This window comes from Taudactylus pleione, unplaced genomic scaffold (assembly GCF_031769625.1).
Source record: "Taudactylus pleione unplaced genomic scaffold, aTauple2 ptg000930l, whole genome shotgun sequence".
In the NCBI taxonomy this organism is placed as follows: Eukaryota; Metazoa; Chordata; class Amphibia; order Anura; family Myobatrachidae; genus Taudactylus; species Taudactylus pleione.
The window spans coordinates 953,621-970,259 of record NW_028285331.1 but is presented as its reverse complement, the minus strand read 5'-3'; the positions used below and the strand labels follow the sequence as shown (position 1 = coordinate 970,259).

At 45.4% G+C, this 16,639-nt stretch overlaps 1 protein-coding gene across 1 annotated transcript in view; it reads left to right on the top strand.

Moving 5' to 3' along the window:
* The window catches only part of RAB11FIP5 (RAB11 family interacting protein 5), a 71,238-nt gene that overhangs the window by 46,064 nt on the left and 8,535 nt on the right, over positions 1-16,639 (top strand). The window contains exons 4-5 of the mRNA XM_088459740.1: positions 2,261-2,918; positions 11,836-14,235. Coding sequence (XP_088315866.1) covers positions 2,261-2,918; positions 11,836-14,235 — 3,058 coding nt within the window. The remainder of the gene's footprint in view (positions 1-2,260; positions 2,919-11,835; positions 14,236-16,639) is intronic.

Genomic DNA, 16,639 nt, shown 5'->3' with positions numbered 1-16,639 from the left:
CCTGCGTGCTTTAGGGTCTTACACAGCGTTTCCAGGCCCTTGGGCATTCTGCAGGATTACTGTGCGTCACTGTTGGGGGGCCATTCAAGAGAAGAACATTTTCTATGAGCTGATTCTATTCATCATGAATCTATGGGACCTGTCGCCAAATCTGCTTCCGGTCCTGTGCATCCTGCCCTCTCTGTGTGGTACTGTGCATCCTGCCCTCTCTGTGTGGTACTGTGCATCCTGCCCTCTCTGTGTGTTTACTGATGGTACCGAGAGATGCAGAATGTAAGTGACAGAGATAGCGAGCAGATAACCCAGGGTCCAGGTCCCCTCCTCCCTGCCAGCTCCTCTGTTTATGTGGCTTCCCGCGATGCGTTCAGGAATCCGCACAGACAGCCGGATGGGAGCAGCACGAGCTCTGTGTCCAAACAAATCCATATTCTCCCTCATCCCTGGGATATTGATTCCACTCAGTTCATGGTAAGTAATGAACAGATAATTGACCTTTTTTATTAGGAGGTTTCAGACCGTAGCTGTTCAAAGTTACCGTAATGCGCATAATAAACCACACGCCGGGAAGTGGTTTATAGGTCACTGAAGACACCTATTTATTATCACCAGTTATTTATATGGCAGATGGGGAATATAGGGCCTGATTTTATTATGGATCGCAACTGCATTTACTGACACAGGCGGACGTTTGTTGCGTTCAGCATACGCGTCACTGTGATTCCTGTGACTACGCAGGCCCATCGCAGTGTGATTTGACAGGAAGTGACCGTTTGTGGGGGGTGACGGGGCATGGTCGGAGAAACTTAGGCGTGCCAGTGCGTTTTGAACGCCGTTACAGGGGCGTGCATAAATTAGCCACTGTGATGGCCTATGCAGCTCGAGCTTTCACTGCGTGCGCTGAGGTTAGCATTTCCTGAGTAAGGTCTGACCTTGTGCGAGTGTGCGTGAGGCTGCGATGTTACTTGTTGGTGCCGATGATTTTGCAGACTTGCAAAGTATTACGGGTGTGAGTAAGTGGAAGTGGGCGCCCTTATGTTAGGCTGCAACGGCATTGCGATTGTATATTTTAGCAGTGGGTCTGCGTGCGATTATGGAGCTGCGGTCATCATAGCTATCCGTAATGAATCGGGCCCATAGATTGTAAGCTCTACTCAGGCAGGGACTGATGTAATTTAATTAATAACTGGGTCAATTTATTTTAACCATCTGGGCTTAAGCATGCATATCCTTTAAAACCTGGACTGTCATGGCGGAATTTGGGAAACTGCCCTATCCCATGGAAACGCGCCTCCACGCTATGGCTCATTATTTATTTTTTTGGTCTAAATTCGATTCACCTACCTGTATGTTTTTGGATTGTGCCAGGAAATTTTGGCTAAAGATCGATTTTTAGACTATTAAAAATCGATCTAAATCGGTCAACATTGCTGTATTTCAGGAGCTAAATCGCACATTTACTAACAGACAATTTTTTTATATTTTTTTATATTTTTTAAGTGTTATTAAAAGTACGATTTAGCTCTTGAAATACAGCAGTGTTGATCAATCTAGATCAATTGTTGTTTTTTTTTTTTTTTTTAATTTCTTTTATTCATCAGAGCAATAATATAACATAAATACAACAAAAAAATAATGGTAAATAATAAATAGAACAAAGGCCCATTAAGGGCAATAATATACAAATAGTACAGAATAAATACATAAAAGTATTTTCTTCACAAAACAGAACCAAAATAAGACCTATATTAAAGTAAACTAGACACGGCTGGCACACCCCTCAAAAAAAAAAAAAAAATATCCAATAAAAGTAAACCAGGAAATAGAGATCCAAATAGAAACAGGTTCAATTGTTAATCAATTAATTTCGCGACGCTCGGTACACACGTCCTTTTAATGTGTACCCAGCTATAGACCTCCCATTTTCCTATGCTGCTGCTGGATCACACTCTGTCTCTCTGCATCGTAATTGCCAACTGGGGCTTTCACACTAAAGAAACAAAAGCAATAATTGGGGTGGGACGTGACCAGGTGGGCGAGGCTTATCCGGAAAACAGTCTATAGCATGGGCGTAGTAGGTGCATAATGTACCAGGGTCTTCTCGATTCATAGCTGTAATAAGTTATTACTGAAATAAAATGCTGAGCGGTTGACGGGCTGTTTGTGGTCGGGGGGGTGTGTGGATAGAATTTTTAGTTGACAAACCTAAAGAGTTGACATCTTATATTAAATTTGTCCTGGTGAATTGTGTCTCCTTTCTCAGTTAGCACCCATGAAGCTTCGCCAAGGTTGACGCACAAGAGGGCCTTCAGCGACGAGGTCAGCCAACTGAAAATGTTCCCAGAACCAAAGGCCGTGCAAAACCTCAAGCCAAATAGCAGCCCCATCTCCAAGTCGTCATTGTGCATAAATGGGAGCCATGTCTACACAGAAGTGCCTCTTCCCAAGCCTTCCCTGCCTCTCGAGAAATCTGCACCTGCCTCCAAGTCCTTTCAGAACATTGTAAAGAAAGCGGACGAGGTCGCAGTTCCTGAATTAATTCGAGGACCGGTCCACGCTTCAGAGAAGCCAGGCCACAAGCCAGCAGGCCTTTCTACGAGTGCTGAAGATGAAAAGGTCTCCTCAAAAGCATCGGCCTCACAGAAGCCAAAGAATGACCAAGTTCTCGTGGATGCCAAGCCTGTCCAAATCACCTCACCCATGGTGTTTACTGCGGATGCGTCAAGGATTAAAGCTCAAGAAGTTAAGGCGAAAGAAGAGAAGGCCACAGCCGGTCTCCAGCATGGATCCGGGAAGAGCGAGCCTGGCCAAAAGATTCTTACGGAGCCCCCACCTCAAGTGCCTTCGAGCTCTGAAGAAAGAGGGAGAGTCGGCAGTTGGTTTGGTTCTAAAGATCCTAAGGAGACGCCACCGAAACCAAGGTTGGTAGATGATCTTGCTACTTCTATGGTTTACAAAACGTGTGTCGTGGTGGTGCCCCTAGAGGACCATTTATAGAGTTGGGCTGTTTTGATTACTAATATGGGTCTGATATTATTCCCACAGTGGGCAGAAGCAGCCTGCAGATGTCTGTATAAACCTGTAACCGTTTTTTCCCAGAATAGCTTGGCATAGACCCAAAGGATCACTCAAAGCTCAACTTTAACTCCAATGCCCAAGATACCATAGGAAGGGATAATTCTTTATACTTCAGCAGGTGCTGTGCTGCCTGCACATAGTCTCAGCACATTGTAAGGTGGCCAACTCTGAATGTGAAGACCGGGCTGCTCCGACACCCAATTGTCAGCACGGCTGAGTCCTATTGTGGGTGATCAGCACCGAAACCTAGGCATCTGGTCAATGTGAGGTTAGTAGTTTGTGGTAGGGGTTTATTGGAAGCTCTCTGAAGGTGCCCATCCACTAGACGATTAAGTTGAGCGATTGAACAATAACAATATCGTTCAGTCATTCATAAATCGTTTGCAAAAATGTCTAAAACAGCCAGCGATGCGTGCTCCCCTTGGTCGTTTAGACATCTATCATCGGGCAAACATGCTGGACAACCTGACGATAACGTCAGGTTGAGCATGTTTGCAGATGATTGATGAGCCTGCACTGAACGACTGCTCGTTCAGTGCAGGCTCATCACAGACTGACAAACGACTGCACGATTACAATGTCGTAATCGCGCAGTCTTTTACCGGTCTTCTAGTGGATGGGCACCTTTAGATTAGTGGCCTTCTCCCCCTATCTATATACATGTTATAATAGCCAGTAGGAGTAGGCTATACATTGTGCAGTAATACACTAGAGTTTATATGGTAAAAGGACACCATTAAGCACCACTATATAGAATTATTATTTAGTTGAGTAAAGGTATGTTGGCTATTGATGTGACATATCGGAAGCGCTAGGGAGGGCACAGTAACTGTACAACCGGAGGTGTCTCCTTGTAAATGGTTCTTGCTGAACATTTCGCAATCGTTCACCAATGAGCATTTTTCACAGACTCGCTATTTATAAAAGTTTAATGGAAAAGTGGAACAGGAATAGGAAACGTAGGTTCTGCGAGTTTTCCCTTCCCCCATACATCGGCTTTTCTGTAATGAAGAATGCTGCGGGCAACGTTTTTTCAACAGGCCAAAGGCAGCATTTGCTTTGTGAGGTAGACGCCATCTGCAGCGGAGGAGTCCTCCATGGTTTGTCTCACCACCCCCCACCCAGTAGCTGGTTGGTTTCCCTGCCCCATGCTCTTCTGTTTTACGAAGGCGCGGGCCCTTAAGCAAATCGGTTTTGCACCATAGTGGTCCGTGGTTGGTGTTGTACAGAGGGGATGTAGTTCGCGGCCACCGGTCTAAATCTCGACTGGTGAATCCCGACAAGGGACTTAAGATAGGTGTGGAAATACCGACGCTTATCTTAATTCCGGCGCCGGAACACAGAAGGACGGCTGCCCAAACGAGGTAAGTCTGGGGCGTCCTTAATGTTAGCTGCAGGTGGGGGAGGGTTAGGTTTACATACCAATTCCGTGCAGAGCACAGGCCTATGTGCCATAGTTCTTTCCACCGATGGGTGTTGTCCTGAAACTGTGTTACCAGGACAGATACTATTCTTATATTAAAAACACACTTACGCTGCACGTGGCGTTCCTATAGCGTAAATGCTCAAGGCCGATAGCTGAGGGACTTCTCCGTATTGTGCGACGGATATTCTATAGAACTGGAGGAATTTCGAAGTATTCTTAATGGCTTTGATGGACCGTCTGTACATTGTTAAAGCTTATTCTGTGTGTGCATGTGATGGAACGTCTGTACATTATTACAGCTTATTCTGTGTGTGCATGTGATGGAGGAACGTCTGTACATTATTACAGCTTATTCTGTGTGTGCATGTGATGGAGGAACGTCTGTACATTATTACAGATTATTCTGTGTGTGCATGTGATGGAGGAACGTCTGTACATTATTACAGCTTATTCTGTGTGTGCATGTGATGGAACGTCTGTACATTATTACAGCTTATTCTGTGTGTGCATGTGATGGAGGAACGTCTGTACATTATTACAGATTATTCTGTGTGTGCATGTGATGGAGGAACGTCTGTACATTATTACAGCTTATTCTGTGTGTGCATGTGATGGAGGAACGTCTGTACATTATTACAGCTTATTCTGTGTGTGCATGTGATGGAGGAACGTCTGTACGTTATTACAGCTTATTCTGTGTGTGCATGTGACGGAATGTCTGTACATTATTACAGCTTATTCTGTGTGCATGTGATGGAACGTCTGTACATTACAGCTTATTCTGTGTGCATGTGACGGAACGTCTGTACATTATTACAGCTTATTCTGTGTGTGCATGGGATGGAACGTCTGTACATTATTACAGCTTATTCTGTGTGTGCTTGTGATGGAGGAACGTCTGTACATTATTACACCTTATTCTGTGTGTGCATGTGATGGAACGTCTGTATATTATTACAGCTTATTCTGTGTGTGCATGTGATGGAGGAACGTCTGTACATTATTACAGCTTATTCTGTGTGTGCATGTGATGGAGGAACGTCTGTACATTATTACAGCTTATTCTGTGTGTGCATGTGATGGAGGAACGTCTGTACATTATTACAGCTTATTCTGTGTGTGCATGTGATGGAGGAACGTCTGTACATTATTACAGCTTATTCTGTGTGTGCATGTGATGGAGGAACGTCTGTACATTATTACAGCTTATTCTGTGTGTGCATGTGATGGAACGTCTGTACATTGTTACAGCTTATTCTGTGTGTGCATGGGATGGAACGTCTGTACATTGTTACAGCTTATTGTGTGTGTGCATGTGATGGAGGAACGTCTGTACATTATTACAGCTTATTCTGTGTGTGCATGTGATGGAGGAACGTCTGTACATTATTACAGATTATTCTGTGTGTGCATGTGATGGAGGAACGTCTGTACATTATTACAGCTTATTCTGTGTGTGCATGTGATGGAGGAACGTCTGTACATTATTACAGCTTATTCTGTGTGTGCATGTGATGGAGGAACGTCTGTACGTTATTACAGCTTATTCTGTGTGTGCATGTGACGGAATGTCTGTACATTATTACAGCTTATTCTGTGTGCATGTGATGGAACGTCTGTACATTACAGCTTATTCTGTGTGCATGTGACGGAACGTCTGTACATTATTACAGCTTATTCTGTGTGTGCATGGGATGGAACGTCTGTATATTATTACAGCTTATTCTGTGTGTGCATGGGATGGAACGTCTGTATATTATTACAGCTTATTCTGTGTGTGCATGGGATGGAACGTCTGTATATTATTACAGCTTATTCTGTGTGTGCATGGGATGGAACGTCTGTACATTATTACAGCTTATTCTGTGTGTGCATGTGATGGAACGTCTGTACATTGTTACAGCTTATTCTGTGTGTGCATGGGATGGAACGTCTGTACATTGTTACAGCTTATTGTGTGTGTGCATGTGATGGAGGAACGTCTGTACATTATTACAGCTTATTCTGTGTGTGCATGTGATGGAGGAACGTCTGTACATTATTACAGCTTATTCTGTGTGTGCATGTGATGGAGGAACGTCTGTACATTATTACAGCTTATTCTGTGTGTGCATGTGATGGAGGAACGTCTGTACATTATTACAGATTATTCTGTGTGTGCATGTGATGGAGGAACGTCTGTACATTGTTACAGCTTATTCTGTGTGTGCATGTGATGGAGGAACGTCTGTACATTATTACAGATTATTCTGTGTGCATGTGATGGAGGAACGTCTGTACATTATTACAGCTTATTCTGTGTGTGCATGTGATGGAGGAACGTCTGTACATTATTACAGATTATTCTGTGTGTGCATGTGATGGAGGAACGTCTGTACATTATTACAGATTATTCTGTGTGCATGTGATGGAGGAACGTCTGTACATTATTACAGATTATTCTGTGTGTGCATGTGATGGAGGAACGTCTGTACATTGTTACAGCTTATTCTGTGTGTGCATGTGACGGAGGAACGTCTGTACATTATTACAGCTTATTCTGTGTGTGCATGTGATGGAGGAACGTCTGTACATTATTACAGATTATTCTGTGTGTGCATGTGATGGAGGAACGTCTGTACATTATTACAGATTATTCTGTGTGCATGTGATGGAGGAACGTCTGTACATTATTACAGATTATTCTGTGTGTGCATGTGATGGAGGAACGTCTGTACATTATTACAGATTATTCTGTGTGCATGTGATGGAGGAACGTCTGTACATTATTACAGATTATTCTGTGTGGATGTGAGAAGTGGTGTTTTTGTTTTTTCCTGCAAAGTAATTTTCTTGCCATCCTCTATACCAGGGGTGGGCAATCGGCAGCCCTTCAGCTGTTGTGGAACTACTAATCCCAACATGCCCTGCCACAGTTTTAGCTTGCCCTAATAGTAAAACTGTGGCAGGGCTTGCTGGGATATGTAGTTCCACAACAGCTGGAGGACCACTTATTGCGCCCACCCCTGCTCTATACCTCTTTACTCACAGGATAACGTCTCTCATTTATGTGGCACGCATTATGTTTATTTTATTTGCAACGTTTTATTGTGGTAAATTTACCACATGGACATTTTACTTCTCACTGTAAGTGGGGAGGATGTCAGGAAAAATCAGGATTGAACATGATAGAATATGGATCGGAATTATAATCGTCCTAAAGACTAAGCAGAATTTCCTCTCTCGCTGATTATTCCCCCCCCCATCCTGTATGTGTTGGTGGATCGGCCCCACTGCTGGTGGAATTGATGCTGGTACCTGATCGCTGGATGACACCAGCTTGAGAGGAGGATAGGTGTTGTCCCGGACAGTGGCTTGAGCTTCTGTTTAGCTAAGACCTTTGTGGGGGGCCAGCAACGCTGAGAAGAAAAACGTACCTGGCGTTATCTGGTGCTCTCTGGTTACTGTACAAGATCCTATTATCGTTCACGAATCTATTGTTCATATTCTGGCTTGTCTGATCTCGGTGCGTCGGGCACTATGGTTATTACAGACCGGTAGCATCCAGAGTGCCTCTTTCCCTCGCTACCTGCCATTTTGTGATAGTTCTGATGGTTTCTGAGCAGCGTCCGGTTTTCTAGGTGATCGTCTGTCGTTTACCTCCATAACCCGTCCTGTGTCACCACGTTGCTCTGATATAAATGGGCGTAAGTGCCGCCAATTGCTGCGCTCCGGTACTTCCATTTGTCCGGTTGCGTCTCCAGTAATCCGCCCGTCTTGTTCAGCTGCCGGCATTCTCCCAGCTAGCGGAATTACCGGAGAGATTTTGGAAAGGCAGAGAAACGCCAGATAGATGGATATATGGAGGGTTGTGTTTGTTTATAATATTACGTATCGTTTAATTTTTCAGACCTTTATACAATATCCCACTCTGCCTTGGTAGATTATGTTGGTGTAGTTTGTAAAACACAGGTGAGTCAAATTGACCCCGTGGAACCCCTCTACTCCCATATTGGTTAGATATGTTCCATGTGTTCGTACCTAGCTGTGAGGACCCCTCCCCTCTAGGTGACCAGGTATTACACTGAATAGGACACTAACCTTAATAGGTTCTTTGTGTCGTTGTGCGTGGGGGAGGAAGTGTGACTTTATTTCCAGTTTTATGTTGTGTTTTTGGGTAGAGAGATTTGTGTGGAAGACTGGGGGGTTATGGCTACATAAGCAGCAGCCTGTAACGCACGCACCGAGGAGGAGGTGATGCTTCACGTGGTCTGTGTGTAATTGCTTATTGTAACCGTCCGCAGCGCTCACTTACTTACACCGCTGTTAGGCACAACGTTTGCGCTGGACCACAGTAAGAATTAGCGGTCGGCTTTTATCTGTCCGTTGCAAGTCAGCCAGTGACTGCGTCTGCATTTAGGTGCACAATTTACTGCAAGTCAAAGCAACCAATCCGAGTTGGTAACCGAGCCCCGGTGTCCTGTACTGATAAACTTCCTGTGCATATTACTATGGGAATATATTTATGAGCCCACTTAAATAAAAAAATGGGGTAGTGGCCCTTGCCAAACAATGGTCTCCCTGTTCACGTCCCCTGGATTGCCGGGGAGACCTGATGTAAGCAAGAATTTTTTCCTGAGCCCTAAAGGTGCGAACACACTGGGCGATAAAGTGGACCACTGAACGATAACGATATCGTTATCGTTCAGTCGTCCACTTTATCGTCCATTTTTAACCCCAAAAAGATGAACAATAACGACGACGCGCGTTCCCGCGGGTCGTTCGTCATCATCGTTCATCGGGCTGACATGCAGCACAACCTGACGATCTCGTCAGGTTGCTGCATGTCAGGGAATGGGGGAGAGAGCCCGGCGCTGAACGATATCGTTAATGATATCGTTCAGCGGCTGTGCTCAATGTCATGAACGACATTGAGCACAGCCTGCCGGGGAGACACTACACGATGTCGCTCAGGGAGCATATCGTCTAGTGTGTACGCTCCATTAGTCTGCAAGAACATTACTAGCCGATGCTATAGTGCCATTGCCTTGGTATAGTGCTACAATCGGCATTAACAGGCCTTTCTGTCTCACCGCAGATAAACCGACATAGAAGTCACAACAGTTTCATTCTATCATTGACATTGTTAGAAATGTAATGTATTCATTTACAATAAAAATGACCTGGTACTAATGGGTCTCGTATCTCAAATGTCCGGGTCTACAAAAACCTCTGACTTCCACAGGAAACGTGTGATTTACATGACCATTACTGGAGGCCCGGTACCATAATGTCATTACACAGCGGCCTCTGCTACGTGTGTGATTTACATGACTATTACTGGAGGCTCGGTACCATAATGTCATTACACAGCGGCCTCTGCTACGTGTGTGATTTACATGACTATTACTGGAGGCCCGGTACCATAATGTCATTACACAGCGGCCTCTGCTATATGTGTGATTTACATGACTTACTGGAGGCCCGGTACCATAATGTCATTACACACCGGCCTCTGCTACATGTGTGATTTACATGACTATTACTGGAGGCCCGGTACCATAATGTCATTACACAGCGGCCTCTGCTATATGTGTGATTTACATGACGATTACTGGAGGCCCGGTACCATAATGTCATTACACAGCGGCCTCTGCTACGTGTGTGATTTACATGACTATTACTGGAGGCTCGGTACCATAATGTCATTACACAGCGGCCTCTGCTACGTGTGTGATTTACATGACTATTACTGGAGGCCCGGTACCATTATGTCATTACACAGCGGCCTCTGCTACGTGTGTGATTTACATGACCATTACTAGAGGCCCGGTACCGTAATGTCATTACACAGCAGCCTCTGCTACGTGTGTGATTTACATGACCATTCCTGGAGGCCCGGTACCATAATGTCATTACACAGCGGCCTCTGCTACGTGTGTGATTTACATGACCATTACTAGAGGCCCGGTACCATAATGTCATTACACAGCGGCCTCTGCTACGTATGTGATTTACATGACCATTACTGGAGGCTCGGTACCATAATGTCATTACACAGCGGCCTCTGCTCGTATAACATATGAGATATTTTGGCCCAGCAGCTGTCCTCTGATGCTGAGAGGTTGGATGCTCCCTGTACAGGACATTTTATTTTATTTAGCTGACATAGGGTCTGATTCAGCTTGGGTCGCAGTTGCTAATACGCACACCATTGGCCGATTATTGCGTTCCTTCAATGCGTACGTAGTGCGCGCACGAACCAGCCACTGAGATCGGTGACTGTTCGCACAGGCTACGCAGACCCATCGCAGAGTGATTGACAGGAAGTGCTGTTAGTGGGTAGTCACAGGGGGGAGGTCGGGCGAACGCAGGCGTGCCAGTGCATTGCAATGCCATTTCGTGGGCGTGCATAAATTATCCACTGCGCCGCCATATGCAGTCTGAGGACTCATAGCGTGCTTTGCCGTTAACAATTTCGGAGTGAGGTCTGACCTGTCTTAACTGTGTGTATGGGTCCGATGATACTCGATTGTACCGATTTTGTTTTTGCAGTCTTGTTAACCATTACGGATGTGCGTGTAGATAAAGAGGGCGTCCTTATGTAGTGCTGCGGCGGTATCGCTATGGATTAGCATACTATCGCAGTTGAACTGCGTTCGTACGCTATATTGCGACACATTATGATTCAGGCCCATAATCTGATGGATGTCTGTGGGGTACATTTACTAAAGTGCTGGGTTTTAAGAATTAGTGATGTTGCCCATAGCAACCAATCAGAGTTTAGCTTATTATCTTCTAGAAGGCGATGGATAAATGTTAAGTAGAATCTGGTTGCTATGGGCAACATCTCTACATCTATAAACCTGCACTTTAGTAAATACACACCTACCTGCATTTATGATGTGCCACCCCATGTGTTCTATACATTGCTGATGTCACTGTTTCCTACCCACTCCCCTTTACAGACACCCGAGGCTGCTTACTGCCACTCGGCAGCCGGCAGGTTACGCGTGTATGCTTATAACATAGTCTGTGTTGTTGTTGTTGTTGTTTGGTACTAACATGGAGGACTGTTTTGTCTTCCTCCACAGCCTGGATGTGTCTCCTCAGGTAGAAACCAGCTCCTCTGCTTCTTCTCGCTTCACCCTCTGCTTCCCTGTCCCACCTACCACTCTAGTAGATGCTTCTGTATTGCCTAGAACTAACCCTCCTAGAGCTGCTTCTAGTGGTGTCCATGGGAGCCTTTCTGCCTACAACCCGTTTCTCCACTCACTACAGCACAACCCTTTCTTTGAGGACTTCCTCTCTGACCAGTTACTAAATACTTCTTCACCTACTCACTTTTTCTCTAGTTCCCCCTCTGGGTCAATTGGTACCTCAGAAGCTGCTGAATGGGGCTCTTCTCTTGTGGAGGAACACAGTCCAATGGCCTTCTCATTTACAGAAGATCAGAAAGTACACTCGAACCCAGGGGAAAGTGGCTTTCCAAAAGCGTTTGCCGAAGACCGGGATTTCGGATTGGCGTTCAGCTCTTCATTGGAACCTCCGTCCGTGGCCGCAATATTGGAGGAACAGTTTGACGCTTTTGCTTCAAGCCGATTGCAACCTGCCTCTAACCACCAAAGACCACTGGAAACCAAAGTGAAATCTGTTGTTGGCGACTCTGAGGAACATCTTTTACGGTCTGTTAAAACGGAGTCTACCATTCATCATAGTGAGGACAACCTATGGAACCTACATTTGGTGAATCCTGATGTGCAAGCATTGGGCACATGTTGGCCAGAAATGCCCGGTATTAGTAGAAGAGAGACTGATGAAATCTCTCCTTTTCTTAAAAGCCTTTCCCACAACTTTGCTCCAGCATTCATTCCACCCATTGAGTCTCCAAGAAATCAGACACTCGTTACAGATACAATTAATAGTTATGGTAGAGTGAACGTTGACCAGCCTGAATCCAATGCCACCCCGCATGTATCGGTGGGGACAAGCCCAGCCGAGAGCAGGGTAGCCGCTGTCTCGCCACGTATAGTAAAAGATCAGATTTCTTTAGAAGAGAAGATTAGTGGCTCGCTATCTGGACAAGCGTCGCCAACCCAAAGAAAGTACCCTACTAGCTTGTCTCCCATAGATGAAATGGCACTTGAGTTCTTTAAACGTAGTGGTATTGTAGAGCATGTTCCGACCTCCATAAATTTTAAAGAACAGGCCCACATGGAACATAATTTCTATGCTTTTAATCACGAAGTCATCCCTAATGAGAGAACCTCGGTGGAAGAAAGAGTTAAGGAGCAGGCCATCAGTGAGGATGTAGGGTCTACAGCACCACCCAAGCCACCTCGGCTCATATTGTCACCTGCCCTTGAGCGGATGGAGATTTTTAGTGATAATTGCAAACAAACAAGTAATCAGGAAACCACTGAGAAACAAACAGAGAGCCCAGAGGAGCATATGAAACCACAGAACATAGGGGATAGCAAACAGACTGTCTCTCCAGTGACCTCTTGTCCTGTAATTGAGATACAAAGCCCAGTATTAGGTTCTTCAAGCGATGACACCCAATCCGCCACCGAGGGCCTGTGGACCAATTTAGGGAAAGGAAATAATGAGGTTTCAAAGCTGGGCACCACTAATGGGGAACACCTGCTAGATGTAAATGAAGTAACGGCGTCAGAGCAGTTCCGGACTTGCCCTTCCAACGTCTCAATAGACACAGACCTCTCAAGCCTTCAAGAAACCTCAAATAAATTGCACTTAATTAACCACGGCCCATCTGACTTACCCTCAACATTGGGGCGCAGCAAGCAGGATAACTTACGAAAGCCTGTTCTGCTGTCAAAAAAGCAAAAGGAAAGTAGTTCTGAAATCGCAAGTTTGGCCAAAAAATGTGACCAATCCGACTTTCTTTTTTGGTCTGCCCTAGAGGAGCAGACACCTCCCCCAGTAGTAGATCCAGCCGACGCCAAGCAGAGCTGGTCAGTGAGGCCGTGTCCTGATGTTCTGCCGGAGAGCAGAGGTGTCGGCAGCCAAAATTCTGAAAACTCGGAGTGTAGCTCCAAACCAGAGCAGAACATAGGTGAGGGTACGGCCAGTCAGATGGTGGAACCTGCTAGCCCACCAGCAAATGAGTTGTCCAAACATAAACTTGAGTACAGCATGACCGCTCTAAGAGAAGAGAGCCAGGCGGGTCTTCTGCTGAGCCAGCAGTCATCTTGGTCTGCAGACGTGATTGTAGACTTCAAGAATGAGGATTTCTGGAGAACGGAGTCTGACCAGCTTAACGCAGATCCTATTAAATGTTTCCATTCACCAGGAAATCCTTTTACATCGGTTGACCGAACTCCTCCTTTAAGTCCCAAAAACCCCTTTATTGAACACTCTAGTAACAGTCGAGGGTCTGAGTCTTCATTGCCGGAAGACATGAGCTTCAAAGACCTTCACGCGCACGCAGCGCTTGGAGATCCACCCTCTGCTCTCCTTCCTGCTGATGTGAAGGATCCTTTTCTGCATGGAAGCCCACCCCTGGCCTTCTCCACTCCTTCCCTCGATGCTGCCCCAAACCCTAAGCTATCAAACTTCCCCTCTCCGATCATGTTCTCTACAACTCCTGGGGTCACCGCTACAACAAATACCTGCACAGCGACCCTGTCGTGCTGCCACTCCTCCGCGGCCAGTGGTGGGACACCGTGTATTCCTTCGGTTCTGCCTCAGGAGACACAGACAGCTGACAATCCATTTATGCCACTAAGAACCAGGTGAGCTATCGGTTACAGGAGTGGAACAAGCAATGTAAGTGATTGGCCTGCAACCTGGAGAGTGTGGTTAAGTGTGCGTGTGTGTGTTGTGTTTGTGTGTTTCATTACGCAGAGGACACACGATACAGTAGGTCTATTTACCACTAGTCTGGGGGTGGTGTTATGGCTGTTATCCAGTGTTCTTTGTGGGCTAGACTAAGCTCAACAGTGCAGCCTTTAGCAGAAAAAAAGCTTCTATAACCTCGGTATAATTCATGTAGATCTGTATAAAATTGTTGATTCTTCTTAATCTCTGTTTAAAAAAAAAAAAAAAAACTTTTTTTTATTTCTGTGGCTTTTCTTTGCAAATCTGGAGTCCATGGGCTATATTTACTAAAGTGCTGGTTTTTAGAAGTGGAGATGTTACCCATAGCAACCAATCCGATTCTAGCCATTATCTTCTGGAAAGTACTAGATAAATAAGTAGAATGTGATTGGTTGCTATGGGCAACATTTCTACTTCTAAAATCCCTGCACTTTAGTAAATATACTCCCAGGTGAGAAGAAATAGAGAAACACTTAAATAAAACATTGCCCCCTGGTGGTTGAATATCTGTAAAATGCTTTACCTGTGTTGATAAAAGGAATGCTTCCAGAACATTGGGACTTTGGGACACACAAGTGCCCTCCTTTTTGTTCCAGAAGAAGAGCTGTAATTATCCTTAAAGAAGTTTTATTCTCTCTTTAAATCTTGTCCCTGACTCTCTCTTTTTTTTATTTATTTATTTTAACTAATCACAGTCCAAACTTTAGTAAATGGACAAGTGGGAACTCGCTCCACTATTCTTTCTACATAAGCCTTGTACAACGTGGACAAGATATATTCAATCTCTAGAGGGCCGCCATGTACTAAGACTGGCTCTAGTCTCCTTCATTGACTGACTTGCCATATTATACTTCAGCAGGAAATTCAGCTCATTAGACCTGAGGAATGTGATCGGCTAAAAGCTGCATCCTGGGGCCCAATGCCTCCTGGGTCCCTGGTGGTTGAAATTGACCTGTCACCCACGCCATGGAAACAGCCATATTGTTTGCTGAAACAAGCTTTGATGAGTCGGCCTCTGTTCACTGAAAGTAGTGATCTTACTGAGGTGTCATTGAGGCATGAGGTGCTGTGTGCCTTGGTGATCGGCTGCAATCCCATTTGATGTTGGTTAAGCCCCAGGCATGGCCGCCTCCGACTGTGTGAGGTGATTTGTGCTCCATAATGAGGAAATAATAGTGGATTATATACTGGTCAGCTGTGTGACCTTTTTATTAATATAGAAGTCTTCTATATTAAGGAGTTTACTCTGTGTGGCATAGATGTACTAAGCTATGTAGAGAGAGAAAAGTACCAACCAATCTGCTCCAACTGTCATTTTACAAGCACCGCCTATAAAATGACAGGAGCTGATTGGTTGGTACTTAACCTCTCTACTCTCTCTCCCCCTTTTACTCTCTCTCCCCCTTTTACTCTCTCTCCCCCTTTTACTCTCTCTCCCCCTTTTACTCTCTCTCCCCCTTTTTCTCTCTCCCCCTTTTTTTCCTCCCCCCTCTCCCCCCCCTCTCCCCCTCTCTCTCCCCCCCTCTCCCCCTCTCTCTCCCCCCCTCTCTCCCTCTCTCTCCCCCCCTCTCTCCCTCTCTCTCCCCCCTCTCTCCCTCTCTCTCCCCCCTCTCTCCCTCTCTCTCCCCCCCCTCTCTCCCTCTCTCCCCCCCCCTCTCTCCCTCTCTCTCCCCCCCCTCTCTCTCCCCCCCCCTCTCTCTCTCTCTTTAGTACATCTAAAAGCTTTAGTACATTCCTCCCTATGAGTTTGTTTTATTTAGGGGTGGGGGCAAATAGGGTATTTTGTTTTAAAATAGAAAGCTCTTTCTCTCCGTATACTTGGAGGAAGCGCAAAGAAAGTAACTTTAACGCAAATATGACAAACCTAATAATTGGTCTTGTATTAGTTGCTTTTTCATGAATAGGGATCCCGCATATGTACATTTGGCATGGAGGCAAACGGCGATTCCGACTGGCGGTGAACCGCACAGAGCCCTCTGGCTGCGCCGTATAAAAATGTGAGTCTCCTCTCAATGCTGACGCGGACAAACCTTATATCAGACAAACAAGTTCTCACATCCAAAGTGTTTCCTGCAATGCTGCTGTGCTTGGTTGGCTAATTTCTATTAAGGACCATTTCATTAAGGTCTATTCAACAACACAGGGAATGGGGGAAAGTCTGGATGGCCCCCAATAAAATGCCCCGACTACTGTTTCCATCCTACCCCATAGAACAGCAGGAAAAAGCGGAATCTCCGGCGCTGGATATAGCGACAGTCCTGGTTATAACGTGATAAAATGTGTCTGTGACGAGACAGTCTCACACAATGAGCTATATTA